Source organism: Esox lucius, chromosome 9, assembly GCF_011004845.1.
Source record: "Esox lucius isolate fEsoLuc1 chromosome 9, fEsoLuc1.pri, whole genome shotgun sequence".
In the NCBI taxonomy this organism is placed as follows: domain Eukaryota; kingdom Metazoa; phylum Chordata; class Actinopteri; order Esociformes; family Esocidae; genus Esox; species Esox lucius.
The window spans coordinates 18,768,796-18,780,552 of NC_047577.1; the positions used below are offsets into that span (position 1 = coordinate 18,768,796).

The 11,757-nt window shown below is 43.9% G+C and overlaps 1 protein-coding gene across 2 annotated transcripts; it reads right to left on the reverse strand.

The window, feature by feature from the left end:
* Positions 1 to 393: 393 nt before the first annotated feature.
* aftpha (aftiphilin a) lies at positions 394 to 11,387 on the reverse strand. 2 transcript variants are annotated; one of them, XM_010889264.5, is made up of 10 exons: positions 11,170 to 11,387; positions 7,494 to 9,354; positions 6,587 to 6,750; positions 6,246 to 6,375; positions 5,843 to 5,899; positions 4,912 to 5,046; positions 4,359 to 4,419; positions 3,580 to 3,663; positions 2,626 to 2,749; positions 394 to 1,815 (listed from the first exon to the last, which is right to left on the reverse strand). In XM_010889264.5, the coding sequence occupies exons 2-10, from the start codon at positions 9,315 to 9,317 to the stop codon at positions 1,668 to 1,670; spliced, it is 2,727 nt and encodes a 908-aa protein (XP_010887566.2). In that variant the 5' UTR covers positions 9,318 to 9,354; positions 11,170 to 11,387; the 3' UTR covers positions 394 to 1,667. The 2 variants fall into 2 exon arrangements, with proteins under 2 accessions (XP_010887566.2, XP_010887567.2); XM_010889265.5 differs by lacking the exon at positions 3,580 to 3,663 and having other exon boundaries at positions 11,170 to 11,385.
* Positions 11,388 to 11,757: the final 370 nt, after the last annotated feature.

Here is an 11,757-nt window from a genome sequence, read left to right on the forward strand (position 1 = left end):
ATGCTACATGAGACATGCTACTGATAGTCAAATACCCCTGACTGAAGTGTGCAGTTGGGGCTCAATGTGAGCAGAGTCAAACATTTGACCCCACCCAGAACTGCACACAGCAGTCAGGGGTACTTTTTTTCTCCAAGTACCCCTGAAAGTGGGTGCATATGCAAATAGTCACACTGTAGTGCCCTATAGAACCCATTACTTCCCTTTTCTAATAATGATGTTAGTCAAGCCCAGTTGGCAGCGCCAGATTACAGTATTTCAAGATTCTTGGTTTTAATAAGGACAGAAAGTTTTAGGAAATCCCTACAATACAACTTTTTAGGAAATACAAAATCAACAATACAACTTTCACTGTTAGGAGGAGCGATGTTTCATAAACAACCATTGAGCCCATTCTCTTAAATTATTTTAATTTCTTGTGTACACTAAAAGTAAATTTACACACTTAAAGTCTGAAAAGAACCCAGGCATGCATGTTAACCTTTTTACAGGCTCTTCAAGTGATTCATTTTTTCCATAGGAATTTCCCCCATACATTTTACAGTCCATAGTTTTACTGTACACAGTCTAAAGCCACAGTGAACTATGATTACATCCATTTCATCTTTACAATGTGCAAAATCCTCCTGGGAACAGGTTGACAGTGGTACAACGAAAACAAACAGCAAAAAAACCAAAATAATATTGAGCATGACGGCAAAACGAAGAACCCACTTAACAGTATATAACCAAACACATGGAAGCAGATATTGGTCCCTTTTTCCCTTGTAATGTAGGTTGACCTTCACAAAGCTCAGTTATACTGATGATACGGAAAGTGGTTTAAAAACATGATGCCATTCCATTTTACCACCAGTACCCCAAAATAACAAACTGGATTCAACACAGAATGCAGTCCGAGACAACACCATTTTAATAATGGCTCAACTGATTGCATTGATGAGAGATGCAGACAAAAAAAGGCCTACATTTAAATTGTGAACTTAAGAGTTACAACAGCGCATTTTTTGCCAAGGGTTAAGAAACCTAGTTTGAATAAAATCATAGGGTCTATGTAAAATAAATGACAAAACTAAAGAACTAAGGCTATCAACACAAAGGGGGAAAAGACATTCAGCTGGATTTTGCAGGCAGTGTGGTTTCAAGTCATTATATATATTTATATATTTATATTTGTATAAGTATATAGTCTTATTCCACGTCACTTTATTCAAGCCTCGCTTTGAAGAGGTTCAACCAGTGTTTCATTTCCTCACAAAGACAAACACTGATACACCACCACAAAGAGAAACGTAAAAACCACCTTCAGAAAAATTTGAGGTGGGGGGGGCAATGCAATTCTTCCCTGATTATGTACACGTTGATTCTATTATAAACAAAGGGCCTCTCTCTAGGACCGTGAGCTATAAATTAACAAGTTAAACAAACTTTAAATATGTTCTTCTCTGCTACTGACGCAGCTCGCTTTAGGCATATCCTAATCCAGGTGTGACGAACCAATCCCCTTGATTTAAAAGATTAAAATTTGGAGAAAAAAAAAAAAACGTTTAATAAAGAGAAAAAGAAACAAGAAAGCCATGATAGCATGGAAGCAAAGATGCTAACAGCATCATGAGAATGCAATATTAGTACAAACATAGGAAAGCAGGAGGGCATAGAGGGAGGTGTCAGTCTGGCACGGGGTCCGTGGAGCACCCCAGGGGGGTCAGCGTGGTGGGGAACATCAGCACCTTGGCCTGCATGAAGGAGAGGTCCGGTAGCCCCGCGATCACCTTTGACGCCTCCTCGCTCAGGTTCTCCTCTTTCCGGGGCTTTCTGAATAATCGGACAGAATGAAAGGGCCAATGTTGTTATTCGGAGGACACAAACACGCCACGTCCATCCATCCAGTCCCCCCGTTCACCCTTGAAAATACATGTATCATAGTTCCGTTTATCATAGGCTTGGTTCTTTCCTCCATTCCTAAGGACCTTTTAGGAGAAGGTCAAATGGAAACCAGGAAAAGAGAATTGTGAAGAGACTAGCTGCCGCTACAGTTATCTGTTGTGCTCCGTTCTACTCCAAGCAACATAAGACCTCTGGCTCCATCTAGTGGTTCAAACATTTTCAAAGGGCCTCCACGACATCTGCACTCAATTCACTAATTTGAAGCTCTTTGCTCTCATCCAGAGTGACGTAAACAAGTGAAGGCAAGCAGTTTTCTACTGGTCCTCTGTGGGACGCAATCCCACAACCCTGGCGTTGCAAGCTCCATATTCTTCAAAGTTAATCTAGCCACAGATCGTTTCTGTTGCTTCATCATTAAAGTAACCTTTAACCCAATAGCTCTAATGACAAATATATTCAAGTTACTTTTTTTTGACATTACTGCTCATTCAACTAATATTATCTGCTATTTCGTGTTGAGGAGTGAGATTACGTTGTTAGGGCAGAACGGATTTGTTATTTTACAAGGTTATTTGTTTTGCACTCTAGTACATATTTCTTTTAAGGCTCTTATCTCCAAGGGGTGCCATGAGGCCAAACAACTGTGTTGAAAGAAAAGCCATCAACAACTGGTTGTTGCAGTGCACTAGAAAATAGGGGACAGGGCGCCACCTGAATGGTCGACAGTGACAGACGAACCTGGTTGAGGTGCTGGTCTTCTCCATGGTGGACATAAGGCGGGCGAAGGCGTCAGCCACACGGCTCCCAGAGCCGCTGGGGTCAAGCTTGGCCGTGGTTAGCTCATACAACTCCGGGTCCACACCTGACAACACAGACGGGTTCATATGGGCAGCATACAGTCCCCTACGAACCGCGGCACTTTCTGACTAGGGTCCGTAGGGATGTTGGTTAAACGCAGGCCGCTATGAAGGGAATAGGGCGGCATTCGCAACAACAACACGGGTCTGGAATTTCAGGAAGCAATCAGGAAGAGAGAACACTGTTGCACTTGACAGTACCTAACTGGCAACTGATTCGGACTTGGTCGACGATATAAATTCACAGACAGAGACATTGATTTTGGAGGGGTTAGTATCTTATGGAAGACTAGAAGAAGTCAAAATAGAAATAGTACAGAGGGGGAAATCTGTGAGTGAGACAGGCTCTCAGAATGTTCTCGCTTCGATCGGCGTCGTCTTGTCAGAACTCACCAGGGGGGAAACTCCTCGGTTCCTCATCGGTCCTCCCCTGGTGCATTCAGAGAAGAAGATTCGAAGACACCAAAAACCCAACCCATATTAACTAGACCCGTACACCTTGAATGCCTGTTAAGACCCGAGGGTTCAAATCAGGACGACATTATCATAGCAGGTCCACCATGGCCCCTGTTAATTTAGTAATATGTTTCCACCAGATTTTTCTTCCCCTGACAATTTTGAAATATCCAAAATCATAGTTATGGGCTTGCTTCATCACAACAACTCCACAAGCAGGTGTCAGGGAATAACCACAGGCCATCCGATACCTCTATGTCTCTGAAAAGAGTGTACGGCCAAAGGGTCACTTTGGGATTGGGAAAGGTTTGTTAAAATAAGAAACAAGCTTGTCACTTGGGGCCGGGGGGGGGGTGGGGGGGGGGGTTCCAGTGCTAACCTGGGATGGATGTGGAGCAACTCGAGCCAGAGTCCTCCACTGGCCCAAAGAAATCCAGGTTGAGTAGAGACGAGCCTCCGCTCGCTTGAAATTCAACATGGCAGAAGAGGCAGGCCGAGGCGGCAGTGGGTTAGAACACAGAGGAGAAGTCAGGGGAAGAGAGAGACACTTAGAGGCGTGCAGCTGAGCTGGTCACTTATTAGTTACAAAGAAAGGATGCATGGGCCCTGTGCAGTAGGCACTAAACGTTTGAGAACCATTTCAACGGAAACTGAAACCGTTTCATTCCCCGCCTAGTGACAGTTGTCTTCTCCGTTTGGTGCCTAATGAACAGGACCCGAGGCGAAATAACTGGCTTGGATGTTGCCATGTTAATGGGAAAATGTAAGAGTTGACCTAGAGCTGCTAATTTAGCTACATGTGATTTGATTTCATTCTTACAACAAAGGATATGGAGATAAGAAGGGACACGTGTATCATACACATATGGGAATGGTAACAGCAATGGAAATGAGAAATTGTCTATTATGGTAAAAATTAAGACAATTTAATTGATACTATGTTAAACAATTTACGCAACTGTGTAAAACTGTAAACGACATATGGTACAGGAAGTTAATGTCAGTTGGTGTAAATTTCCATTGGAAGTGAATGGAAGACAACAGGCAAAAACATGTTTAGAAAAGCCTGAGTGATGAAAAAGGAAAAAAAACAATGGGTTCGCTCTGGAAAGAGCGGTGGTTCATTCCATCAACAGGCGGATTGGGGGAGGGACCTACCATCAAGGGGGTTAGTAAGGCCACTGCTGCTCCAGTCAAACTGGACGGGCGGGAGCGCTTCCTGGTGAGAAACAGAAACAAGCGGCTTAGAAGGGTGGAGACACTCGCTTAAAGCCAACACCTTCGGGACAACAGGTGATTGGTAGGTGGTCAGGGCGGATACCGGACCGCTTACGCCACTCTAAGAACCTGGCAGCATCCGTCTTCTCAAGCCAAGATGTTTAGCCTAGCAGTTTGGATAGCAGCCTAGCTTTGGCTAATTACACTATGGCATATACATAAAACACTATTTGGATCCTTTCTATACACTTATTGACTTAGGGAAAATAACGGTATATACATCTAAAGGTCCAGGGCACTTACGGAAAATAACGGTATATACATCTAAAGGTCCAGGGCACTTACGGAAAATAACGGTATATACATCTAAAGGTCCAGGGCACTTACGGAAAATAACTGTATATACATCTAAAGGTCCAGGGCACAAAACCAAAATTCCAAGCAATGTGCTATGACAGTGACCATTGCGATTCAACTAATTAGGGGTCCAAACCTGGGCTGTGTCGGGGGGGGCACTTATGCTTATGATCTCTACAGGGGCCACTGGCTGGGCTTGTTGTGCTATGGATGCAATCATTTCTGCTGCTGATATGGGTTTCACTGGCTCTTTGGTGGGTTCCAGCATGCCCTAGGAGAAAGAGACAGACAAACATACAGGGACATGTATTTCTACAGGGTTAATGAATCTCAGAAACTTTCCCTGAATTTCTGAGAAATTCCAGACATTCTGGTTTAAAGGGGGCATATGTACTATTTCTAATGTACTACTAGCATAAATACAAGCATAAATGGCCAGAAGATATCTGTAGTTAATGCTTCAAGTACATTTTTTAAATCTTTTTTTTTTTCTTCTACTGGCATCAAACATTTTCAGAGTGCTTGAGATATTCAGACTTTCTCACCGGTCCGTTTTTCCGTTTGGATTGACTCATACTCCTTACACTCTTAGCAGTACAACTCCCCCCCAAACAACCTTGGACTAGATAATATTAGGGTCTCGTTCAGTATGGGAAGAGGAGAAGTCGTGTTCTTGTATGAATTCAGTCCTGTAAACGTTTGAGGCAGGATTCTACACGGTGCCCCTTTAAACTTAATGAGTTCTGGACAGTTTATGGAACACAGTGTCTAGTGAATGCCTACTTCTCATATTACAGTCTTCACATTCTGCTGCCTTGAAATTTAATCTGAAAAGGGATTAACTTGATTTTTTCCTCTACAGATTCAAACATTAAACTGACGGAGTGATGACAATTGCAAAACGTATGTACTGTGATAATATTTTGCACCCAGGCAACCAAAAAATATGCTTTTTTTTTTCATGGTAAATTTTTTCAAGAGGTGCATGGATAATTGAGGGAGCCAATAATGATTTGAAAGTCTAATCCTGAAGTAGCGAGGGGCCCATATTCTTGCAGCGAACTCACCAGGCTGGCAGCGTACATGGGAACTATCACTGGCTGCTTCTTTTGACCAGTGAATAGCTGTAAGGAAACACAGAGGAAACTTTACAAAATAACTAGGCCTCCTTCCGGTCGAGAGCTCAAAATGTTATGGCAATTCATCTAAAAATCGAAATCCTTCGGTCCCTCCCGACAAGAAGTTAAACATTCTAGCAATTCGTGTGAAATTTGATCATGGGTTTTCCCGGAGAGCCATTAACGATAAGGACAAGGTCACAGGAAAGGGAGGAAGGGGCGTGTCTCAAATAACACCCTACATAATGCACTGCCTCCACCCAGAGCCCAGGCGAAAAGTAGTGCATTATGCAGTAAATAGTACACTAGCTGGGACGATGACGGACGTCTGCTGACTGGCTGCAGAACTCACAATGTTTCTGATGTCGATGCCCAGTGAGCAGAGAAGTTTCTTGTTGCTGTGCGAGCCGCCCCACTGGTGCCGTAGGCCGAACGCCTCGTGGATGTCCAGCAGTTGCCTCCACAGCTCGTCCCCCGCGACCCTGTGGCAAACGGACAACAGTGACAAAGCAGGAACAGAAACAGAAGCAAACGCTGACGCTGTTAGGTTACAGTATATTCCTCTTGCATTAAAACCAGGTCCAGTGGACCAAAAATAGTGCGACGTTTCCATCTTGTGTGTCTCTGCGCGGTGCTTCGACCACTAGCATTGGATATAAACTTTGCTCTAGCGCATGAGATTTTCTCACTCACCCACTGTCAGGGCCACTGCTCTTCGTGTCACTCTCCTCCTGCTGTAACCTCTCAGGAGGCTCAAGGAGGGTTTTGAGGGGGACTACTTTCTCCCTCACATGCGGGACAGCTGCTTCGGGGAACATGGCCTGAAAAAGTTTCTCCAGCCGACTGCATAGTGCCGCCTGGTAGGGCAGAGGGGTAATAATGACCAACATTGTTGGATAAGACACTGCTTCAACATTCCCTCTGTGCACATTTAACATACAAGCAATAACGATGTTGTTGGATAAGGTCATGGTTGAGGCCTTTGGTCAAGTGCTGTAGCTCAATGTTATTGGGCACTGCTGGACAACAAAATGGACAAAAACTATCTTCAAAAAAACCTGTTTTGTCTTGATGGACAATAAAGAAGTGTTCTACTTTGTTAAACATTGACTGACACACTGATCTGTTTAAATCAAAATAATGAATATCTTCAGTAGGTTTTAGTGGCAGACTATACAAGGGTAACAACAAGGAAGGAGTCTTTGTTTATGAGAAGGTGGAATTCCATGCATAGTCACATTCCCGAGAGGAGGGCAGGTGAGGGCTACAGCTATGTACACTGGTGATAAACGTCACAGAGTATCGCAGTTCCCTACATTAGTACAATACACATAATTTTCCTGCAAAATGCAATACAATAACTTCCCATTTTGCACCCACAAATACTATAAAAGGGCTTTTAAAAACACTTTCTCCAGTCGTGCATTTCATTTTTATTGCTACATTTAAATGACAGATGTAGTTAAATACACTCGAGTGATGGGTTTCCTCACCTTAGAGGTGACAACCTGCCCTAAGCTTTCCTTCTGAACGAGAGAAGAATTCTGGGCCAAAGCCCTGGCTGCTCAGACTTGCAACGAAAGAAGGATACAAAACGTACCGACTGACTGTCTTTTCTGCTGATCTGGTCTTTGCAGGCTGGATGGGCTGCAGCGGGTTCACTCTCATGCCACTCATCTTCGCCCGCTTCCAAAGACACAGCGGTGGCGGCCTCCTCTCCGAATGCAGCCCAGGAGTTGCCGTCCCCAGGACCCTCTTCAGGTTCGTCGAAGGCGTTCCAACCTGCATCCGCATCAGGTTCCGCACCAACAGGAGCTGAACTGAAGTCAGCGAAACTGTCACTGCCGGGAAAATCTGCAAATTTCTCTACATCTTCATCCTCGGTAGCATTGTTGTCACCAATGTTGCTCTTGGCAGCATCGAAATCGCCAAAGTCCTCATTGACGTCCACTACTTCTTGTGTGGCAGGAGTTCCCTGTAACGACGGCTGATCAAAGTCGACAAAGCCTTGCCCGCTAAAAGTGCCCACGTCCCCAAAGTCTCCAAAGTCTTCTCCGTCGTCATCCTCTGGTAATTGGCTGTGATCGGCGGGTGTGGCCGTCTCTTCTTGAAGAGGTGGTGATGGCACCGAGCCAGTTGTGCTGAAGTCGCCAAACTCCTCAAGGGCATCCGTGGACAGCGGTCGGCCAAAGGACGTTTCAGTCTCCGTTTCGGTTTCAGCCTCTGTCTCGTTTCCGGACCCACGTCTCTCATCCGCTTGCTCACCGTCCCCATCGGCACTGTCAGTTTCGGGCAAAACCCCGTTTTCACGGGCACTTTCATCATCATCATCATCATCTTCCAACTGCTCCAAATCCAGACCATTCTGTGTGACCTGTTTCTCTACGTCAACTGCCTTTGGGGCAGAGTCCTTTCCATAAAACACCTCAGTAGCAAATTCTTCACTACAAACCTGCCGGAGACCAGAGTGCTCGTGTGCGAAGTCAGGCTTGAAGTCCCTTTGTTCAGAGTTAGCAGCGTCTCTGTGGAAGTTCCCGCCCCCATTGCTCAAACCTTCAGTTGTTCCTTTGGACTCAGCAGGTTGCGGCAAGGCAACTGAGCCTGCAATGTTGTTGGGTTCAGTTCTAATATGACTACATAATGTGTCCCTGACATTATCCTTTGCGCTGATTCCCTGCTCTACATTAGTGTGTTCCTGCTCCTGCTGGCAGGCATTCCCTGCCAGCCATTTGTCCCTGTTGGGATTGTCCAAGTCCTCGCTCGAGCTGTTTGTTACCTCACTAGGGTGTCCTTGAGCATCTGTGTTAGAAAAAGCAGAAAAATCTGCAAAGTCCTCCTCTGGGCTACTGGGGGGGTTGATTTCTGCACACTCTGTGGTGACCAAAGGGATTCCTTTCTTTTTAGAGTGGACAGACTGGTTTCCCTCCATTTCATAAGTGCCAAAACCATTTGTTAGAACCTCTGAAACCCCGCCATTGCAATCAAGGATCTTGTCTATGTTATCAATCTGACTGCTGCCAGATATGTCCAGGGTGTTCGAATGATTATTGGCTTGCGTGTGGTCAGCAAGCTTTTTCAACTCCTCCACAATCACAGTCCTCTCCGAGAGACTGTCATCCTGACAGCCTCCCTGCATGACACTCTTTGACTTGGAGAGCTCGTTCAGGGGAACCCTGCCCATGGGACCTGAGCTGAGGTTTGACGACCCAACCACCCCTCCGTTATTGATGAGTTCTGGTGGTGAGGTGGCAGCCAAAGCCGGAGTCTGGTTATAGGTCGCTGGGGTATCAAATTCTGTGAAGCTGATGCTGGTGGGAACTCCAGAGAAGCCCCCAAAGTCCCCAAACTCATCATCTTCTTCCTCAGCGCCATCCTCCATTGGGGGTGGGGAGGAAGAGTACATGCGGATCACATCCGGCTCCATGGTCTTGAAGAGGTTGCACAATGCCGTGAGGTTACACCTATGGAGGACAAAGACACTCGTCAGCGACCAAACGATGATTGCACAAATGCAAGGAATTTCATTATTTCCTTTTCAAAAAAAGATCAAGGGTCAAATTCACAAAAACAGTAGAGCGGAATGCTGGGAGTCTAGGACGTTTGCTCTAAGCTTTGTCTGGAGTGTTGATTCAATCCTAAACCAAATTAAATTAGAGTGGACAAATTGACAGTAAATAAGTTCTAATGGAGAAGTGGTGTCGTGAACTGGAAGAAGCAGTAAAAACAATGTTAAGCCCTACCTTCTTCTGACCTAACCAAATAATGGTGAATTAAAACTGAAACCATTTTCATTTTTTCCTACTTCTGACCAAAGAAAATGTAGCTATAATTTCTTTTATCAGTACTAATAACTGTTTAAACATGCCTAAATACTTTTTAACCATTTTGTGTTGGTGTTGCCCTAAGGGCTAAGTTCAGTATATACTGACAACAGTTGGTTGCCACATAATAGCCCATATTTAGGGTTCCATTTTAATGGACTACTACAGCACATCAGTATTATGTGCCTCGTGTGTGACCCAACAATTATTATTATTATTATTATTATAGTCTCTGCAGCTAAAATTCAGCATATTCAAAAAGACTGTTAACCAGGCAAAGGCATAAGACCTACTAGTTGCATGCTCAAGGATTGACTTGCACATTGCTCAATAAGTGACTGCCCCTAACTTGCATAGAGGCAAGTTTATAAAAGTAAAGTAATGTGGTCAGATCAGTGGTCATAGAAACTGGACACCAATGTTGACATTGTGTAAGTACATATTGTTCAAGCCTAGTATTAAGCCGTGACACAAAACATTGAAAATGCAAAATATACATAATCAATATAATGCTAAATATAGCTAATGAAACAAACTATTTTAGCATGTATTAGCCAGGTAATACTATTAGTGCTGACATATCAGAAACAGGTGTCCTGCCTAGTTAACTAACGTTAGTTACTTATTCAGTGTTCATTGCAATTACAGTCAACAAGCATTAACTGTGACAGGCGATGACAAACATACTTTAGATATCTGAAAACATATGGGGAAACAAATCAAGAACACGCAATCCATCCTATAACAATTGTTGTTGCCGACTATCGGCTAGGTATTGCTGTAATAAGTAGCTCAATTTCAGCCGAACAAATGTCAGATAACTACAGCGTCAAGTCGATGTGAGTTAGTTAGCTATACTGTATTACTAACAAGCTATAACAGTTAACTAACGTTAGATGTAAATAATTTTGATTAGGCTAACAGCTAAATAATTACCATACGTGCCAGCCAGGCTAGCTTGGAAAAGAGGCCCTGGCTGGAATACACCTGCTCTCCATCGGATGGGGAGGGCAGTGGAATAACGTTAGTAGGTAGCAATAGTGTACTGTAGTTGGCTGAGCTAGTTAGTTACGTAGCCAAGTGTTGCTAGCTAGATAGCCAGCACAAATGTCGTAGTTATCAAGCTAATAACAACAACTGGTAACGTTAGCCTATGTAAATTGATATCCAAGTAGGTGCAGGCTCAACCACTGCATATAGATAAATTATTAAAATGTGATTCTACACAGATTCATTACCGAGGGCAGAAGTGACAACCTAACTAGGTTACAGTAGCATAATGTTAGCTTGCTAGTTCTGCTAATAGCAAGATTGCTAGCTAATGTATAGCCATGTCTAACGTTACAAGTCTGTCTCCCGTCTCTCCCTAACATTAGCTTGCTAGCGTTAGCTAGTCTCTCGTCGTATCCTGCATCCGGGTTGGTTGGCAGTGTACAAAGAAACATTTCGGCATACCTTAATATCTTGACCGTTTATTCCCATGGTTCAGATGAAGTGGACCCTTGCCATAGACTTAAAACAAGACAAGAAGGTGGTTTCGTACTGACTGAGACAACTAGCTAGCTATGGTTGAGACAGTTGTAATGATGATCCTACTTTGGTCCCTTCTTTCTGAGTACTACCCAGAATGCAACAATAGCTTGGTGTGGCAGGGCTTTTCCAGAGGCTTTTCTCTTAGTGCTGGTGTTTTTTTCACTGCTGGAGTGGCTCGGAGAAGTAAAGAGTCTGGTCGAGAAAAGTATGCATCTAAAGTCTGCGCTGGCTGTGGTAATTACTGAGCCTAGTGGGCTATTGTGTTAGAATGTATGTTGTGCGGTCACACCACTTTGAAGGCTGAACATTTTCGTTCTGAAAATTACATATGGTGGATCCCCCTTTGGGTCCGATGCCAACAGCTGTAAATAGTTTTACATAACATAAAACAGAGCCTAGAGAAAGTCTACACCCTGAAATATTTTTCTCACCCTTTGTCCTCAGTGCTTCAGAGTTTAATGCATTTAAATTAGTATTATTCCCCTATTTTCTACACACCATAGTATAATA

Coding starts and splice junctions, on each gene's coding strand:
- aftpha (XM_010889264.5), bottom strand. CDS start 9,317: ATGGAGCCGGATGTGATCCGCATGTACTCTTCCTCCCCACCCCCAATG. Junction 6,751..7,493: donor GCAGAAAAGACAGTCAGTCG/GTACGTTTTGTA, acceptor CTGCCCTACCAG/GCGGCACTATGCAGTCGGCT. Junction 1,816..2,625: donor AAGACCAGCACCTCAACCAG/GTTCGTCTGTCA, acceptor CCGATTATTCAG/AAAGCCCCGGAAAGAGGAGA.